Genomic DNA, 19,632 nt, shown 5'->3' on the forward strand with positions numbered 1-19,632 from the left:
AAGACCAAATTAAACCCCACATCATGACACCAGGCTTTCTGGACGTTTGATACATGACAATAAACCATTGATCTTGGTGCTGAAAAAGGTGCCTGCACACACTGATTCGTCATTATCATTCTGAGGCACTCCACGACAGTCTGGCATGACTACCCACCTACTGATTGTGATGCTGGGTGTGATATATCGGCGCAGGCCTCAGCCTTGTGCTGGAACAGCTGTGAACATGAGGATTATGGGTAAGTCCAGCCCCCCTGCAGTGGACCGCCGCACTGCTGGCAGGCTGGTGGGTAAAGTTTTGATTAGCCAGAGCTTCGGTCCAACTTTCCAAGCTGGTTTGAGGACGGGTCCACGGAGGGTTCTCGAAAGCTCTGTTGTTATTTTCTTCTGGCCTGCGCTGGGAAATGAATGTGTGTGTGTGTGCTTGTTTCCTGTTTGGACCTGATGCACGTTTGCCTTTCATTTCGGTCTGGTTCTTTGGGGAAAGGGAAATTCAAAGTGATGCAAATCAGCGCTGAACACACTCCGGCAAAACACAGCCCGGCCAACACCAGCAACACACTCATAACATCCATTCAGAAAAAGAAGCACTAATACACAGTTTTTACAATCAAAGACTTTCAAAGCTTTATTGTGTACAATCTGAGTGTTAGATGTACTAACACCGTAAACTGTGCGCTTATTAACATTACTCTTTAGTACCTACTATTATCATTCAGTATTTACTATGAATTCTTTAGTATAAGTTATGCATTATTCATTATCTACAATTTATTTTTCATCATACCTCTTTTTAAAGAAGTTAGATCAGGTCTATGGGCCATATAAATCCCTCTCACACAAAAAAAACTCACCTCTTGCCATTTTCAGTCTTCTTGCCTTTCAGAATGAGCCGTTAAAGGGCTCTGTCACTTTTATGCAAATAAGCTGTTGTTGGCCGTGCCATTTTTATGCTGAAAGTTTACCACAGGTTAGTGTTAGCTTGTGCTAAATGGCAAAACACAAACAAGCTAGTTCATACTTTACTGTGATATAAACACAAAACTTTCCACTGACCGAAGCCATCCAAACAGCTCATAGAAGCATATGATTCCTGACACCAAACTCACTGATTCACAGAAAATGAAGAAATGGATTTTTTTCATGCTTGCAGTGTTTATAGGGGCAGTTGAGACCCAAGTGATAATACAAAAGCAGGCAAAAAGGGAGTTTTGCATAATAGCCTATTTAAAGAAGCAGTATGTATAATGTTTTGTGTACTTACTGATATAATTATGTGAAAGAGTGATCACATATTAAGGAATAGTGATTCATGTAAGCTCTGACATACCCTGACAGCAGAGATTCAGCCAGTATGTTCTTCATGGCATTGTTCATTATGGAGCGGAAATCAGTTCGCTTTGACCCTGCCTACTTCCCCGCCTATTCCCCAGTCCCATTTCCACAACCTGGATTGCCAGGAATGGAACACAATAGCAGGTAAACATAGAGTGCTGCAGCCTCTGCATCCTTCTAAAAACCTCAATGAGCTTCCTCAATGGAGTAAAATATCACGAAATATCAACAGTGTTTGATAAATACAGACAGCTTAGAGCCTAGAAAGACTATAAGACGAAAATTTAAGTTTGACTGTATATTGACTCAATTTACCTTAATATTCTTAACAAATAAAAGTACATCACTTTAAAATAAAAAATAAAAATAAAATAAAAAACAAATATTGTGACAGACTTAAAAATTACTATTTTTTATCATTCTAATAAACACTTTCGTTCCTGGCATATACAATGTGTATGCTTGCATATTGCACAAACTACGCTTGTGGTTATGGTAAAATATTAATTTACTTGGTTTAAGAATCTGTCCCCAGCCCTGAGTTTAAACTCAGCACTGCCTCTCTCAGCTCTGTGTACTGGTATTGAAAACATCAGGCACCCCCTGGGTGGGGACAGCCTGATAATAAGTAGGCCTTTAATCACAATTCAGCCACAAAGTCAAGCAGCAATCAGCACCCAGCGCCCCAACCACATTAACTCCCGACCCACACGCTAATCAATCCATATACCACCCGAAAGCCTTCATCTGATAAATAACAGCACTTAAACACAAGCCTCTGTCCAACAACCGCACTGTACAACATACTCTTACACAATCAAGTTATGGTGCCTAATAAAGTGGCCAGAGTGGGAGCACAAGGTAAGTAGGTGTTTCTAAAAAAGTGGCCAGCAAGTGGAGACACAAGATAGTACTAGGTGTTTCTAATAAAATGGACAAAGTGTGGAAGAAAAAGGTACAGTAGTAGATGTTTCAAATAAAATGGCCAGTAAAAGGAAAAATCTAAGAAACACTGGCCGTTGCTCTAAATATGTGGTACACCGAATTCATTTGATTTAAAATTGTAATTTAGAAATGAACACAAGGACAGTTTTTCCCTTAATATGTCCAAATGTGTTAAATGAATGCAGCATTCAGCTACTTTCAGTTGCATCCATTGTTGATACATAAGTACCACCAATAGAATAGGACTGTCTGGAGCAAATAAATAACCATGAATCTACTTGTCACGTTCTCATCTTGTTCCTCATCTTTCCTGGTCTGTCTCTGTGCTTTTTACAAGTCTCAGTTTATTTCTTATTTTTTCACTAATACTTTTGTTGTAAATCAATACTTGCATTTGCATCCGCGTCTCCTTGCTGTGCAACCCTGTACAATAGAGACAGTTGGTTCAACAAAAGCAGAATAAACAATTTTAATATCCTTGATTTCAGAAGAAAGAATAATTGTTCAGGTGTCCCAACACATGTGGGAAACCATTTAGTCCACTTGTCAATGCTTGTTGGAGAGTTTTACAGTGAAAAAGGTGCCACCTCACATACTTTTAGCGGTGACATTGTACTCTTAAAAAAAGAAAAGTGTTAGGTACACTTTTGTGATTTACACTTCAGCCACTGTTAGCCGCTTGACTGCAATCTATAAAAGTGACCTTGATCTTGAATTAGCCAGTCTCTCCTGGTCCCCACCACCCAGGGATCAACCTACGGACCGGCAGAAGATTAGCACTCCTGGGTTAATGGAGCAGCTGTATTTTTAGCCTCCCCATGCTAATGGCTAATGCCAGGCCTCAGGTTGCGTCACTGGGCCGTGACTGATGCTCGGTGGCAGGTCTGATCACGATACTGTTAGAAAACAGCGCTCTCCCACCACTTTCTGCCCATTCACTGCGGGTTAGAGCCAAGATCTGCAGGTCACTTTGTGAGTCAGAGCCAAGGCTTGTGGGATTCTTCTTAATTAGGGAGGTACACCAGTTCATTAAAGCTAATTATCTGACTATTAGCCTGCCAAATCAGTTTCTGAGAGTCTGCTCCTGGGCAGGTCTTTATTGTGAGCCCCAGACAATCGTCTGAGAGCAGGGGTGCAATTTGGTTTTGTTTCAGAAACATGCTGAGCATGCCCTTTTAGCTTTGCATATTGATGGGGCTAGAAATAATGCAAATGCTAGATAACTTATGTCCATTTTACCACCCTGTTAAAAAAACCCAGTTTAAGATGACCTACGCTAGGCTTTGATGGTCAAGGTAGTAAAACAACTTACTGGTCATTAAGACAAAAACATACCCAGATAGCATAAAAAATTGGGCTGAGCTCAGCTCAGCTCAGCTTGGACTCAACAGCCATGCAGAATTGGGCTGGTTTCTAGTTCAAATACCACTTAATCAGATCCAGCCCTACCCTCTGTAATTGTGGTGTATGGGTTTCAGGCCGATTCCCAAATAATCCTCAGCAAATGAGGTTCTGGCACATGCAGCACGGCAACTTGATTGTTGGAACTTCCAGCTCGAGCCAATTTCCATATTATACTCGGAAAATGAGGTGTTGGCACAAGTGTCTTAAGCTGATTGTCTGATTACACTCAACAACCGGGGTGTTGGCACATGTGTCTCGGGTCAATTAACATATTATTCTCATTAAACAGTGTTTTGGCCCATGCAGCTTGACATGACTGCCATATTATACTTGACAAATGGGATTTAAAAATGGCTTCTGAGTAATGTCTAGTTATGCTAACAGACCCAGGAGGGTTTTGTTTTATATTAACTGCTACCAAAAATAAAAGTTACATTTTTTTCATAAAAGGAAACCATCGTAAGAAGTGCTTTCAGTAGAAAAAATTTAAAACACAGAAACCAACGCTACTGAGAAAATAATAGGGGACAGTAAACAGAATTGACATGCTAATACATAATAATAATAATAATAATAATAATAATAATAATAATAACCAAATCTGCTGTAACATTATTTTAAATATTAGGTGATAACTGATCAGTTTTTGTTATATATGTAAATAATTCAGACATTGCACACATAATTTTTAATTAAAAAAAATATTATTATTTTTTTATGCAATGTGTTTAGGTTGTAAAGTGACCTTTAGTTGGATTGAACTAATAATAAACAGAAGTACAAGTAATGTATTTTAATTGTGATAAAAAGTAATTCCACAAATGTTGTTCTAAGTCACTATAGTGTGGGCTTTGATTCATATTAGGAAATGTGTCTCCCTCCATGTCAAACCCACTCCTACACCTGTGATTGTAGTGTTTAAGAAACTGTCTCTACTGATGCATTCTGACTGTGATCATGTGTATCAAGAGAAATATTGTGCATTGTGAATGTGTTTTTAAATATTGTGATATATTAGTTTTACCAAATTGCCCAGTCTATCTACGCCTGACCCTGCACACTCCTGTCCTCCACATGTGAGCAAGTGGTTGCTGCCACACTTATCAACTTCTAGGTTTATTTATGAACCCATTTCCCAGAAGCCCTTTCCCCCATGGCGCAGAACCACGCGCTAGCTCAGTGTGACTGACGCATCTTCAGATCCCCTGCAGTGGATTCTGGGAAACGGTCTCATTATGGCTGTCCTCAGTCCCCCATGTGTCTCTCTGGGTATTGTTCTGTCATTTCGCTCCTGTTTAAAGTTCAGCAGCTGGAGGGTAATGCCACGGCGGCAGGGCAGCACCGGGGTGCATCGTTACCCCAGTGAACTGCACGCTGCCACAGTGGCTATATCAAACATTTACTGCACGCAACGGGAGAGAGAGACGCTTCGAGGGAAGACAGAAAGTTACGGAGAAGAGGAGAGAAGGCTGCTTTTAAACCCACCAATGAGACTAAAACGCTAAATCGCTAAATTACGGACACAATTAGAGCTTCAATTATGGGTGGCTGGAGAAATAGAGTTATTCTGGCTAATCACTCTTCCTCAGCCTGACAGTTCCGCTGATGATCTGTGAAAGGTTTAATGACTGGGCTGAGAGGAATTAAATAGGCTTAAAGTTCAGGAGTGTTATTTGTTTTTGTGCTATTTAAGTTCTAGTTAAATTGCTTTCTAACTAGCTAAGTCCATTTTACTGTTAATCTGGCAGCAATACAACAACTAATAACGTTAACTTAACATTAGCATTGTTCTGTTTGCTGTTGTTCTGCTAAATTATGCTGTGTGCAAAGCCATATACACTCTAAAAAACGATATGAGTACTTTTTTGTACTCGAAGGTACATTCTTTATAATTGTACCCTCAAAGGTACAATATTGGTCTTTACAGGGTCAGATTTGTTCCCTCTGAAGTACAAAGTCATTTCTAACAGCAATAAGTACAAATTTGTACCATTTAACCAGCCAAAAGGTACATTCAGTATTCTGCATCACTGTACTAATGAACAGTATATATTTAAATTGCACATTTTTTATTTGAAAGCCAGACAGTTTTGTATCATCAAGTTTTTGAGCCATTTTTAGTTGATGACAATGTTTATAATCTTTATAATCTATACTGGCACAAAAACCATGGGTACAAAAAAGTACTTTCACTGAAAGGTACTTTTTTGAACCTTAATATAAGGTACAGCCCCAGCGACAAGCTTTGTACTCTTTTAAGTACAAATCTGTACTTATATTTCTTAGAGTGTAATGAAGATGTTCTGAAAACGTTGGGGATGTCTGATAGTCTTTATTAGACTTACTTACCCATTATTTTACCTCATAATGAAACAGCATTCACTATGGAAACAATGATAAGCTCTACTCCTATTGTCTGCTTTATGGTATTTCAGTGTCTAACAGAAGTGGCCTTTTGCTTATTGGCTACTGGCTAGCTTCATCAGATTTTGCAAGCTGCATCTCTCTCTTCTCAGCCACCCATCACTCGTATACCAGCAGTGCTGTCTCTAGCTCCTTTTAAAGCAGTATATTTCCCTTTTGGTTAGCATTAGCTTTTAGCATTTTTAGGGTTTTGCTACTGAGCTGGGTCTTTGCTTCCTCATGCATTTATTACTACATAAATAAATAAAAGGATCAGTTAAATGGCCAGATTTCAGCAGTACCTAATAAAATAGTGTTTTTATGTCAGCAATGCACTGTCTGGTGTATAAGAGTGCATGTCTTGAGTCACCATTGATGCTTGTTATGGAAAAGGCAAATTTTTTGGGAGAATTCTGAGAAAAAGCCACCAACGAGGCTAAATCTCTAAAGCGCTGAATTACGGATGCAATTAGAGCTTCAATTATGGCTGACTGGAGAAAGGGACTTACTTGGCTATTCAAACTCGGGCTAATCGCTTTCCTTCGGCCTGCCAGTTCTGTCACTGCTGCCGTCACCACTGACAATCTGTGGAGGTCTTAATGACTGGGCTGAGAGGAAAATAGGCTTACTTTTGACTTCCCATAAAGACAAGTTCATTGGAAGACAATTTAACTCAACAAATGGCCAACTGTCCAGCACCTGCCGACAACGCCAACCACAAGTCCATTTAAAGAGATGCTAAAAATTGCTTTTTTATGTTCAGTCCAAAACCAACATCCAAAAGCCCCAGAGTTTTTTATTGCTAAATGATGTCATTCTCTCTCTCATTGTCTCTTTTTCTACCTCTCTATTTGTTCTCGCTCTTTCCATTCAGCCAAGGCCAGCCGAGGTGCCAGTCACAATTTGGATCAGTCGCCCATCTGCAATCACGACTGCCAATCATGCTTAAGAGTAAAAAGTCACCTCAAACCCCTCAATTATAGCCGTCCTTCATCCTGCATGTGGGAGGCTAGTTAACACCATACATAAATACGAGCCTTAAGCAACGTAATTGTAACATGTTTAACACGTTCACCAAATATAATATAATAACAGATAATTGTAACGAGGGACCAGATGGGAGGCGGACGTAAAAGCGGGTAAGACAGACTTTAATACATAAATAAACAAGAAACAAACCAAAACAAACCAGAGCTAATAATAACATAAATAGACAGGAAGGCTAATAAAACAAACTAGGAGAACAACAAGGAGCTAAACTAAACAGATAATAAACAAACAGGGCTAGGGATATATATATATAGGAATAAATACGTAAAAATATATACATAATAAACAAGGAAACAGACAGGAACTAAACGTGACAGGAGCCCCTCCCTTAACGCGCAGCTCCAGAGGCACGTAAAAACAAACCCCGGGGGCTGGCGGCAGGGAGAGGCCGGGAAAAACAAGAGACGAGACCGGGGACTTAACATGGGGCAGAAAAGGAGACTGAACCGGGGACGTGACCGTAGACTGGACATTGGACATGAACGGAGACTGGACATTAGACTGTACACTGGACAAGACAGGAGACTGGACGGGGAACTGGACAGGGGTCGGTGACTGGAAATGGGACATGACTGGTGACTGGACTGGACTGGACAAGGGAACAGGGACAAAAACATTAAGGGTGCAGCTTGGGCAGGCGCGGCGGCTGGTGCAGCTTGGGCAGGCGCGGCGGCAGGTGCAACTGGCGTCGGAGCTGGAGCGGTAGGCACCGCAGGCACAGGAACATTGGCGGTGGGCACCGCTGACACAGGAACATTGGCGGTGGGCACCGCTGGCACAGGAACATTGGCAGTGGGAACCACTAGCACAGGTACAGGAGCGGCGGGCACAGCTGGCACAGGAACATTGGCGGTGGGCACCGCTGGCACAGGAACATTGGCGGTGGGCACCACTGGCACAGGAACATTGGCGGTGGGCACCACTGGCACAGACACAGGAGCGGTGGGCACCACTGGCACAGACACAGGAGCGGTGGGCACCGCTGGCACAGACACAGGAGCGGTAGGCACCGCTGGCACAGACACAGGAGCGGACTTGGAGACTTGGGCTGTAGGTGATTGCGTGGAGATGAGAGCTGCTGAAGAAGGCACAGAGACTTGAGCTGAACGAACAGCAGTGTATGCAGATTCCGGGGCGGCGCGAGCAGTGGAGTGTAGCGCCGTTGCCTAGGAAACCGCGGAGCGGAGAGCAGCTGCTGCCGCGAGTGACTCGAAAACCCGGACTGATTTGCTGATTTGCCGGACGAGTCTGGAGTAGGAAGCGCGGAGCCGCCGGTAGAGTCCGGCGCAGGGGACTTGTCGGAGCGCGGCCGCCGTGGAAGCTGGATCTGCAGCCCTCGAAGAGGTGAGCGCCGTTGCAGCCGGAGATGAGAGAGTTGTGGTAGCAGGGGATGCTAACTGAGTTAGCCGCACCGCCGAATAGAAGGCTGGAGCAGCAGCCGCAGGAAAAGCTAGCAGGTTAGCCGCTGAAGCTAGCTGAGGAGCCGCTGAAACGGAGCGCACCATGGGAGCCGGGCGGACAGAAAACGGCGTCTTGAGGACCGGCGCTGCTGGAGATCGGTTCGGGACGAGGGATGCCTCCTCCAGGAGATCGAGTGGACTTCGGAAAGCCGGGTGCAGAACAGATCCCGGAGGAAGCGGCAAGCAGGCTCGCGTCGGAGGGTAATCCTCATCCTCCGAACTAGACACGGCAGCTACATAGTTCCAAAAGTACTCATCGCCAGCGTCTCTGACCACCTCGCCTCCCCCGCGGTTCGAAGCAAGGCCCATAGCCCCAACGGTGATGCCCCCCCAAAAAAAATCCTCCGGAATTCGGGATCCCTTAGAGCGCCTAGACCGAGGCCCTCTCCGGCCTCGGATTTTCCTGTGCCTGGATCCCGAAAGAGGGGTGGCGGATGGCCGGCCTGGACCTAGACCGAAATCCACCCGCTATGTCCATAATTAAAGGTCGGTCTTTATGTAACGAGGGACCAGACGGGAGGCGGACGTAAAAGCGGGTAGACAGACTTTAACACGTAAATAAACAAGAAACAAACCAAAACAAACCAGAGATAATAATAACATAAATAGACAGGAAGGCTAATAAAACAAACTAGGAGAACAACAAGGAGCTAAACTAAACAGATAATAAACAAACAGGGCTAGGGATATATATAAGGAATAAATACGTAAAAATATAAAGATAATAAACAAGGAAACAGACAGGAACTAAACGTGACAGGAAATAAACGTAGGAATACAGAGAACTAGAAATAAACAAGAGATAAACGTAGCGTGACGAAAAAACGTGAACTAACTAAGCAAACGTGGCTAGACAAACGACAGAGGAAGGTGCAAAGACCGACAGCAAACATAGACTAACAGGTACTATTTATAGTAATACGAAACAATGAACACCTGGGGAGAAAGGTAACGAGGGGCGGAGCTACAAATTACAGACACGTGACGGAAAATTACAGAGACACACACTAGGAAACGCTGAAAACACAGGGGAACAGAGCGAGGCCGTGACAATAATGACTATTCATGGTTGTATCAAATGGTAATTACTAGGGTTTGGGGGTCACGGTTTGGTTCGCGCAAACACACGCAGAATACATGGTAAAGGCAGTCTATGAACGTAATGCAGAACTAACAAGAGTGTTGCACCCGGACAGTGTAGCTGTAGCACTGTTGCTACTAGCTCGTTACTTTTAGCCTGCTTTGAGAAGTTTAGCTCTGAGTACATTTAGCTGAGTATGGCGACTGGAAACAGCCCAACGGAGAGTGGAAAGCATTATGCATCTGTCGCAGCTGCGATTGGCCCGCTGTGCCTCACGTCCCGCCCACACATTTCCACCTTCACAGTTTAAACTGCAGAGCGAACCAGAGCCACTGATTCACGCGTGCAGATATATCTGCTGCTGAGCGCACTCTCGCTGGATGCGCATTCGACGTAGGAGTATCAACGCATATTCAGTGTCCAGATCTACCAATAACCAGAAGTAATAAAAAAGTAACTGGAACCCATCTACTTACCCCCACTACTTTTAAGCAGCCTCTAGATGTGAAATCAGACAGGTCCCAAACCATTACTAAAGTATTTTCAAAGCATTTTTTTTTTTTTAAGTTTGGGGCTTACTGTAAACTTGAATAAACATACAACGGCATGTAAAACAAAACATGGTTCCATTATTATTATAAAGCTAATAAACGTGAGGCTATCCAAAATGCCCAGCCTTTTTTTTCACCAACTGTACCAAAAACATATCAAACCATGGGGTTTATACTGCAGTTTGAATCGAACTGTGAATTTTCTGTATCGTTACACCCTTAGTAAGTATTCACTCTCCTATCCAAATAATTGAATTCAGACTACGTAATATAACAGAGCTGGGTTAATGGATGCTGAGGCACACAGTGTGCAGAGGTCACCAACTTCAAGTCAATCATTACAGAAAACAAAACTTCAGATCTTAAGGCTAGCTCAAGACCGGTAGAGCCAAAAGAGCTTCATGGATGGGTTTCCATGGCCAAGCAGCTTCATGCAAGCCTTACATCACCAAATGCAATGCATAGTGTCAGTTGTACTGATGTAATTTCACTCTGCCAATGCATTGGACGAGTCTGGGTTGGGCAGTTATTAAGAGAATAATACTTCTCTGACTGCATTGAGTACAAAGTGTAAAGTTTGGTGGAGGCGGGGTTGTTTGGTGTGGGGTGGTTTTTCAGGCGTACTCTACATTTATTTTATTTGTATTTGTGGACCTTTTCTAAAAGCTTGGAGATACATATGTACACTATGTTTATTTCGACTGTATTTGTGGACATTCTCTAAAAGCTTCTGTATATAGACAGAAGAGAGCAGTACCAGTAGGGGCAGTGCAAGCTAAATTCAAGTGAAACCTGACCAATACCAAAGGAAACGTCTAGGAAGAAACTATGAGAAAAGAAAAAGAAGGGGAGGAAATGTGAGTCCAATATATTTACAGTGTTTACAGCCATTTACACCACTGCCACTTGCTCCTTATTTGTAGTGAGTACAAAAACGTCCTCAAAGAACACACATTTTTATGTAATTGGCCACCATTTCTTACAGTGGAAGCACATGGTAGCTGTTTCTAATAAAGTGGCCAGTAAATGGAATTATAAGGTTGTATGTGTCCAAAAAAGGTAGTCAGTGTTTTAATAAAGTGGCAGTATGTAGTATGTCTGGTAGAAACAGTGGGTGGTGTACTGATTGTGGAAGTCAAAGCCAATCAGCAGGTCACATGATCTGTCAGGCCTATTGCTGCGGACGTGCCAGCTGTGAAAGGATTACAGCTATGATGTAACATCTCGCTCACACACACACACACACACACACACACACACACACACACACACACACTTCTCAGTTCATCTCTACCTCTTGCTGTGCTGGCTGAATCCCAAACCGATCACTTCTACACTCACTGCACTATCCAGCATACTTCTTCTATTTTACACAGTATGAGTATGTTCAGTATGAGAATGTTTGGCTTGGGATCTCCAGCTATTAGGCTATGCCACCCAGCATCAGAGTTATAAATGAACACAGCATCAGAGTTATTAATGAACAGCTGTACAAAATCATTTAGGCGTGCAGTTAGAACCTTGCTAACTGGTATACATAAGATTACACTGCGTGTTGGCTACATTAGCTTCCTCGCTTCAGTCTGAAACTAAAGAAATACATTTTAGATGACAAATATAGCACTGCTATATTTCAAATACACTTAGGGTTAAAATGTTGGAAAGCTGTAACTGAGATTTTTACAGAACAAATATTTTAATGATAATATGAACTCTACAGTTCAGGCTGTGAATGGTAAGTGTGAATGGAGCAGATTAAAGCTGGCTGCCTGTTCCATTCACCCACCGCACCATTCAGACCCAGTTTAGTGGACCAGACAGAACACTCACCCCTCTCAGCTCAGCCTTACTCATCTCTCTCTCTCTCTCTCTTTCTTACTATCTCTCCCTCTCTTTCTCTCTCTCTCTCTCACTCTCTCTCTATCTCTCGCACTATTTCTTCCTCACTCTCACTCTCGCTATTGCTCTCTCACTATCTGTCTCTCTCTCTGTCTCTTTCTCTCTGAGTTCCTAGGTTGCAGTCTTTCATCACATTGGTATAGCAATTCTGTCAAACGAACCACATCAAAACAAACTGTCCCCAATTTTGTAAAATAAAACCTTAGCAACTGCCTAGCCACACCTTAGCAACCAATAGCCACACCATAGCAACACCACAGCAACCGCCTAGCCACACCACAGCAATCAACAGCTGTTGGCTCCCTTCGAGTGCAGGAGCATCCAGCGATAGAATAAGTGTGTCAGATGCCCCTCAGTTTCCTTTTATTTCTGTTTATAAATTAAGGTTAATCTACAGTTACAGCAGATACAGGAATAGCCAGCATAATCTGTTCTACTTGTACTGCAGTACTGTACAAAGTGGAGTTGGATTTCGGCCCAAAAGCGCATTTTCTATTGTTTATTGGGTGATGATAGCCTGATTCAGCTTCCTTTTATTGGTGTGAACCAGGTCTAAATCAACTAGAAAAGGGTTCACACTGCAGAAGAACCGGACCATGAATTAGCTGATCCAGACCAAGGCCTCCTTTTGGTCTGGACTGTGGTTCTCAGCACCTTTTACATCTGCTATTTTGGTTCAGACTAATTTTAAAAGCTAGGAATTCCAGGCCAAACAAGGAAGGTGTAGAGGATGGCCTGTGTGAAGTGTTTATTAGAATTAAAAGTGACAGTATTGTTTGGTCTTCTTGGCTATTTTTGGCTGCTCCTATTGATGCAGAGAACATTATATAGAGTAGCTCCTGGGCTCAGTGGAGGTCAGGAAGAACAGACACTCTGTCAGCTGATTCTCTCTAACCCAAACACCCTTTAGCATTATCCTGTCTATGCAGTTATTTTTAAATAAACCTCAAATGTTCCTATTTCAAATGAAGTTAATACAGTATATAATACAGTGTATGATATTGTGGCGCGTGACATTATTTGACATTCTGATAAATTAAGTAAATAATTTTGTTTAATGCACACATTTTCTCCTTAATAAGAAGTAGTTTTGTGTGAACGTTAACTGTGGACCCCTACCTCACTCTATCACACTTTACACCATTCTACTTCTCACTCTACCCTCACTATAACATCACTCTACCAATGCTCTACCTCACTGTACTTCCTTTTTCTCTCACTGTCACTATACATAACTCTACCTCTGCGTTTTTTTACCTTGCAGTGCCTCACCTCTGCCTCACTTTACCCTCAATTTACCATACTCTACCCTACTCTACCTCCCTCACTGTCACTATACGTAACTCTACCCTCACTTTACCACATTCTACCTCACTCTACTCCACTCTACACTCACTCTACCACACTCTACCTCATTCTATCTCACTCTACCTCACTCTACCTCATTGTATCTCACTCTACCTCACTCTACCTCATTCTATCTCACTTTACCTCACTCTATCTCATTCTATATCCCCCTACATCGCTTTACCCTCACTGTACCTCGCTCTACTTTCTCTTTATCTTGCTTTACCTCACCTCTACCCAACTCTACCTCACTCTTCCGGACTCTACCTCCTCTATCCCACTCTACCTCACTCTACCCACACTATATCTCACTCATTCTAAATACAATAAATACTATTTATTTACTGATTTGGTGCTGGCACTGTGCTAGGTGACCATCAATACAAGTGTTCAATCCGCAACAAATACCTATTTATATTGGCGCCCAGCTATTGCGTTTTTTTAGAGCAGGTGTCCCAATACTTTTCACTATAGTGTATTTGTGATAGGATATAATGGTCGGGTTTGCAGTGAGATGATGGTGTTGAGTGTGGAGTGCTGGTGCTGCTTAGCCAGAGTGGGTTCTTCCTCTCTGCAAGTGCTTTCATCTCGAGAGAGATAAAAGACTAATACACACACACACACACACACACACACACATGCACACAGCCTATGCTCATTAAACAGGATTGTGTTATAATGGAGGGGAAGCACACAGCAGTATCTGCTCTGATTTTCTGCTCTAGCCTTAGCACTGATCGCTAAACCGCTCAATAATTACAGTGTATCGGTTTGACTCATATGCTTTATGTTTTTACATACCATAGGTTTCAATTTAGATTAATTTTAAGTCAAACTAAAAAAAAACAATGTACATTTTCTATATACAGTACCAGTCAAACGTTTTGTCACCCTCTAATTCAATGTTTTTTTCCTACATTGTAAATTAATACTGGAGTCACCACAACTGATGCTCTCAAACACATTAAGAGGACAAAAAATTCAAGTAATTAACTCTTAACAAATTCAGCACAGCTGTTACTAAAAGCTATTCCAGATTATTCTACCTCATAAAGCTGAATAAGAAAATTTTGCAAAGCTATCATCTAAACAAGAGGTTCCTACTTTAAAGAATCTGAATAAAAAACATGTTCTGGTTTGTTTATCACTTTTTTGTTTACTAAATAATTTAATATATTTGTCTTTCTAGTTTGGATGACTTTTGTATTCATCTGCAATTCAGAACATTTTAAAATAAAAAAATAAAAAAACACTGCGTTTGTCCAAACCCAAACTTAACTGGTAGTGTACATTGCATTAGAGCTGTATGATATGACAATATTTTATCATATTGCAATTAATTAGTTATTGTGACAAATAATTTGCTTCTCTAGACATATTGAGCAATCTAAGCATATTGTAAATCTGGCAGGCATGCTTGAAATTATGTCTAAATTTTCTGATGAATAAGCCAATAAAAATGATCAAAAATGGAATTAAATACTTTAGCACAGAAGGTTTTTTTAAGATTGGCCAAGATCAGAATTGGGCTGGTCTGATTCAAAATAAAATGGAACATAAGATGGAACTGTATAGTTGGTACTGATGAATGTGGAAGAGCATAGATTTGTATATGTATGGATGAAGGCAGATGGGTATAGGAATGGTTCTAAATATGGTAAGAATCGCTATTGATATGGTTATAGATGTTATGGTAAGGGTTTATAAAGATGGATTTGGTTAAGATGGTTATATATATTATGGTAAGGATTGGTAAGGATGGATATGGGTGGGGTTATAGATGTTATGGTAAGGTGGGTATGTGTATGGTTATACATGTTATGGTAAGGATTGGTAAGGATTAGGGGTGTCACGATCTCGATATTTTATCGAAATCGAATCGAAATGAGGTCACGATCTCGAGTATCGAAGTCAAAAAGAGGATCGACGATCCCTCCCGCGCGCGCTACGCAAATGGCGCGGCACCAACACAGCGCATCCTATTCATTTAAATAGAGATAGCCACTGCATGAGCGCAGTCGGCGGGAGTGTGATCACTGTTTTTATCTGTCCAACGGGGGAGGGGAGGCGGGGGTTGGGCGCGCAGGTTTTGTATCTGTATCTAACGGAGGGGTGGGTGCGCGCAGGTGAGAGCGTGTGAACTCGCTGAAATGCGTGTGTCAGTGTGACTTGAGAACACTGACTATAGATCACAGTGAGGTGGATTAAAAATCTTAAACTTATAATTGACTACACCTGTTGCTTTCCATTGAATTAAAAAAACATCTTTCTCTCAGATAAAGTAAACACAAGCGTGTTTCTGACTAAAATAAAAGCTTTTCAGGAGAGATATAAGTTATGTGTAAATATTTATAAGACAATACCCACATCACTTATCTAACCAGCCTGTACTGATTTCTGCCCCCCAATAATGCTTTCAATAACCTCTTGTAACCCCTGGGAGCCAGGGGTTACACTCTAATAGCCTTTAATAGTCTTCAGTAGCCTTTAAAAGACTTACCTGGCGGCCGTGGTGTGTCCACTAAACTCCGTAGTTATAAACATCCTGAGGTTAGCAGCGCGCTAACTGACCTGTTTATAATGTAATCCGAGCAGTGACTCCGTGTCGGCTGTTCTAACCTGCTGCTGTTAGCTGCTTGGGCTGAAAGATGAACTGTAGTGAGCTGTATTATCCGGTTAGTGGGGTTAAAACCTTTATTTGTTTACAGAAACAGTAAAAACGGACTGGCTGAGCCCTGTAGCCCGTGGCTGGGCTGTACTGAAGTAGTGACTGAGTGAAGAGAGCGGGGCTTGTGCTGCTGCTGCTAGTGGTTGGATGAAGAACTGCAGCTTCATGTAATGAGCAGTTTCACCAGCCATCCACACACAGCTCTGATAAACTGCTTGTTTTAATAGTGCACACTGTTGCTACCAAAAAAAGTCACTAGATGGCATTACCATATATATCTTAATAAATAATAATAATAATATTTATAATAATAATAATAATAATAATAATAATAATAATAATAATAATAAATATATTATTTAAATTTTATGAGGCATAAAATAATAACAAGAAAAAAAAAACAAGAAAATCGAGAATCGAATCGAATCGTGACCCTCAAATCGAAAATGAAATCGAATCGAGGATTTAGAGAATCGTGACACCCCTAGTAAGGATGGATAAGAATATGGTTATATATGTTATGGTAAGGATTGGTGTGGATGGGTATGAATTTGGTTATGTAAGAATGGTTATGGATAGTACACCAGTCAACTCTAATTCAGTTCAGCAATGTATTTGATTAATGTGATTAAAATAGGTTGATATCTCTGATATTTTCTCTAGGGAATAAAAAGGCCAGATTGGTTCATTATATATATATATTAACTTTATATTAGTATTTGGCCAACAGAACAAAGGGCTAAAAATGTGGCCACAGAGTGTGAGGTTCAGATTAATATAAGGCTAATAAAAATGTCCAGCAGTGAATTATATTGTAAAAAAAATCTGAATGACCATAAAAATGTATAAATGGTGTGTCTCTAATGAAAATATGGTTATAATCCGCTCTGGAAATAATGAGCTAAGCTACATCAGATTTACTAAAGAATTCAGAAGCAGAAACCACACAAAATCTGACTTTTACATATGGGTGCGCATAGCTGAAATTATGGATGGTTATGAATGGGCATGGGTGAGTGGGTATAAAAAAGATGGTCATAGATTGAAATGGATGGGAATGGGAGTCTATAGCAATGGGTGTATATGGATAATAATGGTTGGGGCTGCAGGTGAATATGAATAGATAGGTGTGGTTGGGGAAGAAGGGGTATACTGTAGTGTTGATGGATGTAGATGAATATTCATGGAAATGGATGGATGGTATGTATGTACTGTTAAATATGAATTTATGGGTATGGGTAAATGTTCCAGTATGTTACTGATTGGTATGGATGGGTATTGATGGGTTGATGATAATGTATGAATATATTTATGGGTATGGGTAATTTTGGATATGAATGGGTATGCAAACATTTAGAAATGAGTGGGTATGGTATAGATGGGTGTGGATTGGTAGGAATATGGATGAGTATGAGATGGGTATGGGTATACTTTAGCTCTAACGGATGAACTAAGGCTGCAAAATGCTTAAGTAAAAAATGCAATTATGACTGTTATTCTTCATAAAGTGAATCCACATAAACCTACTGGGTCCCATACAAACTAAATAAGTAAACTTTAGACACAAGACCTTAATGTGGGGATAGCCTAACTATCGCTCTAATCTTTTTTATATCTATATCATTTTATTTCTAATTGCATCCCAGTTTTCTCCCCAATTGGGAGGACCAACATCCCCAACTTCTCATTAGAACTACTCCTATAAGTAATGCTACAAACACTAGGAGGGTGAAGACTAGTGCATGCCTCATCCAATATGTGTGAAGTCAGTCTCCGCCTCTTTTCCAACTGCCACCAATCAATGTGCAGCATCACAGCGCACGTGAAGGAAAGTGCCAGATACCCAGCTCTGATACATTAGCTGACAGATGCCTGTACCAACCAGCATCACAATGGGAGTGATAAGGGGAGAGAGCGCCACCTGTTGTACCCACCCAGAGAGAGCATGGCCAAGGATTTGAACCAGCAATCCCCATGGTGGATTATGACAGACTACCTTTGTCCCATATTGCTTGAATCTTAACAACCGCACAACCCCATCACCCACTAAACGTTGCTGCTCACCTGCCGCCAGCTGCATCCACCCGCAGATCTTGTAGACGGTGGCAGTGCTGCAGAAGAAGAAGAGGGCGAAGCAGGCGATGCAGGTGAGCACCAGGACCATAGAGGTGCAGATGAAGAAGGAAGCAGCCTTGAAGGCACCCGAAGGGATGGAGCTGAAGTTGGTGAAGCTGCCGTAGCACTTGAGGTCTCGTGACAGTCCGTTTCCGATGCAGTAGTGGAAGAGGCCGAAGTAGCCGGCCTGGGGGGTGTCCACCCCGTCGCCAATCCAGTAGGGCTGGATGAAGCAGACCACGTTGACGATGGCGAAGAGAATGGTGAAGATGGCCCAGAGAACTCCAATGGCTCGGGAGTTCCTCACGTAGTTGGTCTGGTAGATTTTAGCGGCTTCTGAAGCGGGGAGCATGGCTGCTGGTGTTCCAGGGACCATCGCCTGGATGCAGACCTCGTGGAGCTGGAGCTGCACAGCACCAGAAGCTGGGGTAGACTTGGTGGAATCGTGTCGTGGAAGCTTGTGGTATAATCAGGTGTCACTAGTATGATTCGGTGCATTAACTGATTTTGATTCGGGTTGTTTTCTTTCTTCTTTTTGCTTATCGGTTGCAAATAAATCAAGGGGTTGGTGTTTGTTTTCTCATTCACACCATCATGCCTCAAACATCTCATATCATGTCCAGAAATCCTGTAATGAAGCATAGTCTATAAATATAAAATGCATTCTTTTACTATATGTATAAACAGATATAAGCAGATAAATGCATACATACAGGCACAATTATACAAATTTCCACGTCCATACCTGCATCCTTGTTGCTCTACAGATTCTTCAACAGCAAAGCACCACCGCTCCCACAGCAGCCTGCTCTCATCTCAGCCAAAAATGACAGATGAATCCCTGAAAACAGCATTAAAATGCAGAGTGGTCAGCCATGAGTGCCCCATTCATTATTCACGTGGTGAAAAATAGCATCTTCCAGGCTGCAGCAATGAAGAAGATGATGAGCTTCTGCAGCCTCTGGAGCCCATCTCTGGTCAGAAACACACACCGTCTCTCTCTCTCCCTCTGTCTATCTCTCTAACTCGCTCTACCTCTGTCTGTATATATACACCTCTATGTTTCTCTGTCTCTCTCTCTCTCTCTCTCTCTAAAATGTGTCCTGGACTGAAGCACTGAAGCACGCGCGCCGAGATGACAGGGAGAGCATACAGCACACACACACATACACACACGCACACACTCAGCAGCAGCAGCAGTTGCAGCTCAACAGCGCTCACAGCAGGTCAGAACTGCACGCTCGGGCGCGTTCCAATACGCCCCCCGGTGCCCTAAGTAGTGCGCTTAAAATTATGGTCGCGTTCCATTGCGAAACACCGCGCACTGATTTAGCGAACACAAAGCACGGTGGGGCAATTTTTAAATCAGTTATT

At 42.0% G+C, this 19,632-nt stretch overlaps 1 protein-coding gene across 1 annotated transcript in view; it reads right to left on the reverse strand.

Annotated features, from left to right (window-relative positions):
• The window catches only part of lhfpl3 (LHFPL tetraspan subfamily member 3), a 50,979-nt gene extending 31,540 nt beyond the window's left edge, over positions 1–19,439 (reverse strand). Inside the window, exons 1-2 of the mRNA XM_007232709.4 lie at positions 19,004–19,439; positions 18,208–18,886 (exon numbers count right to left, since the gene is read on the reverse strand). Of these exons, the coding sequence (XP_007232771.1) occupies positions 18,208–18,634 (427 nt within the window). The 5' untranslated portion in view covers positions 18,635–18,886; positions 19,004–19,439. The remainder of the gene's footprint in view (positions 1–18,207; positions 18,887–19,003) is intronic.
• Between the last annotated feature and the right edge of the window lie 193 nt (positions 19,440–19,632).

This window comes from Astyanax mexicanus, chromosome 2 (genome assembly GCF_023375975.1).
Source record: "Astyanax mexicanus isolate ESR-SI-001 chromosome 2, AstMex3_surface, whole genome shotgun sequence".
Classification (NCBI taxonomy): domain Eukaryota; kingdom Metazoa; phylum Chordata; class Actinopteri; order Characiformes; family Acestrorhamphidae; genus Astyanax; species Astyanax mexicanus.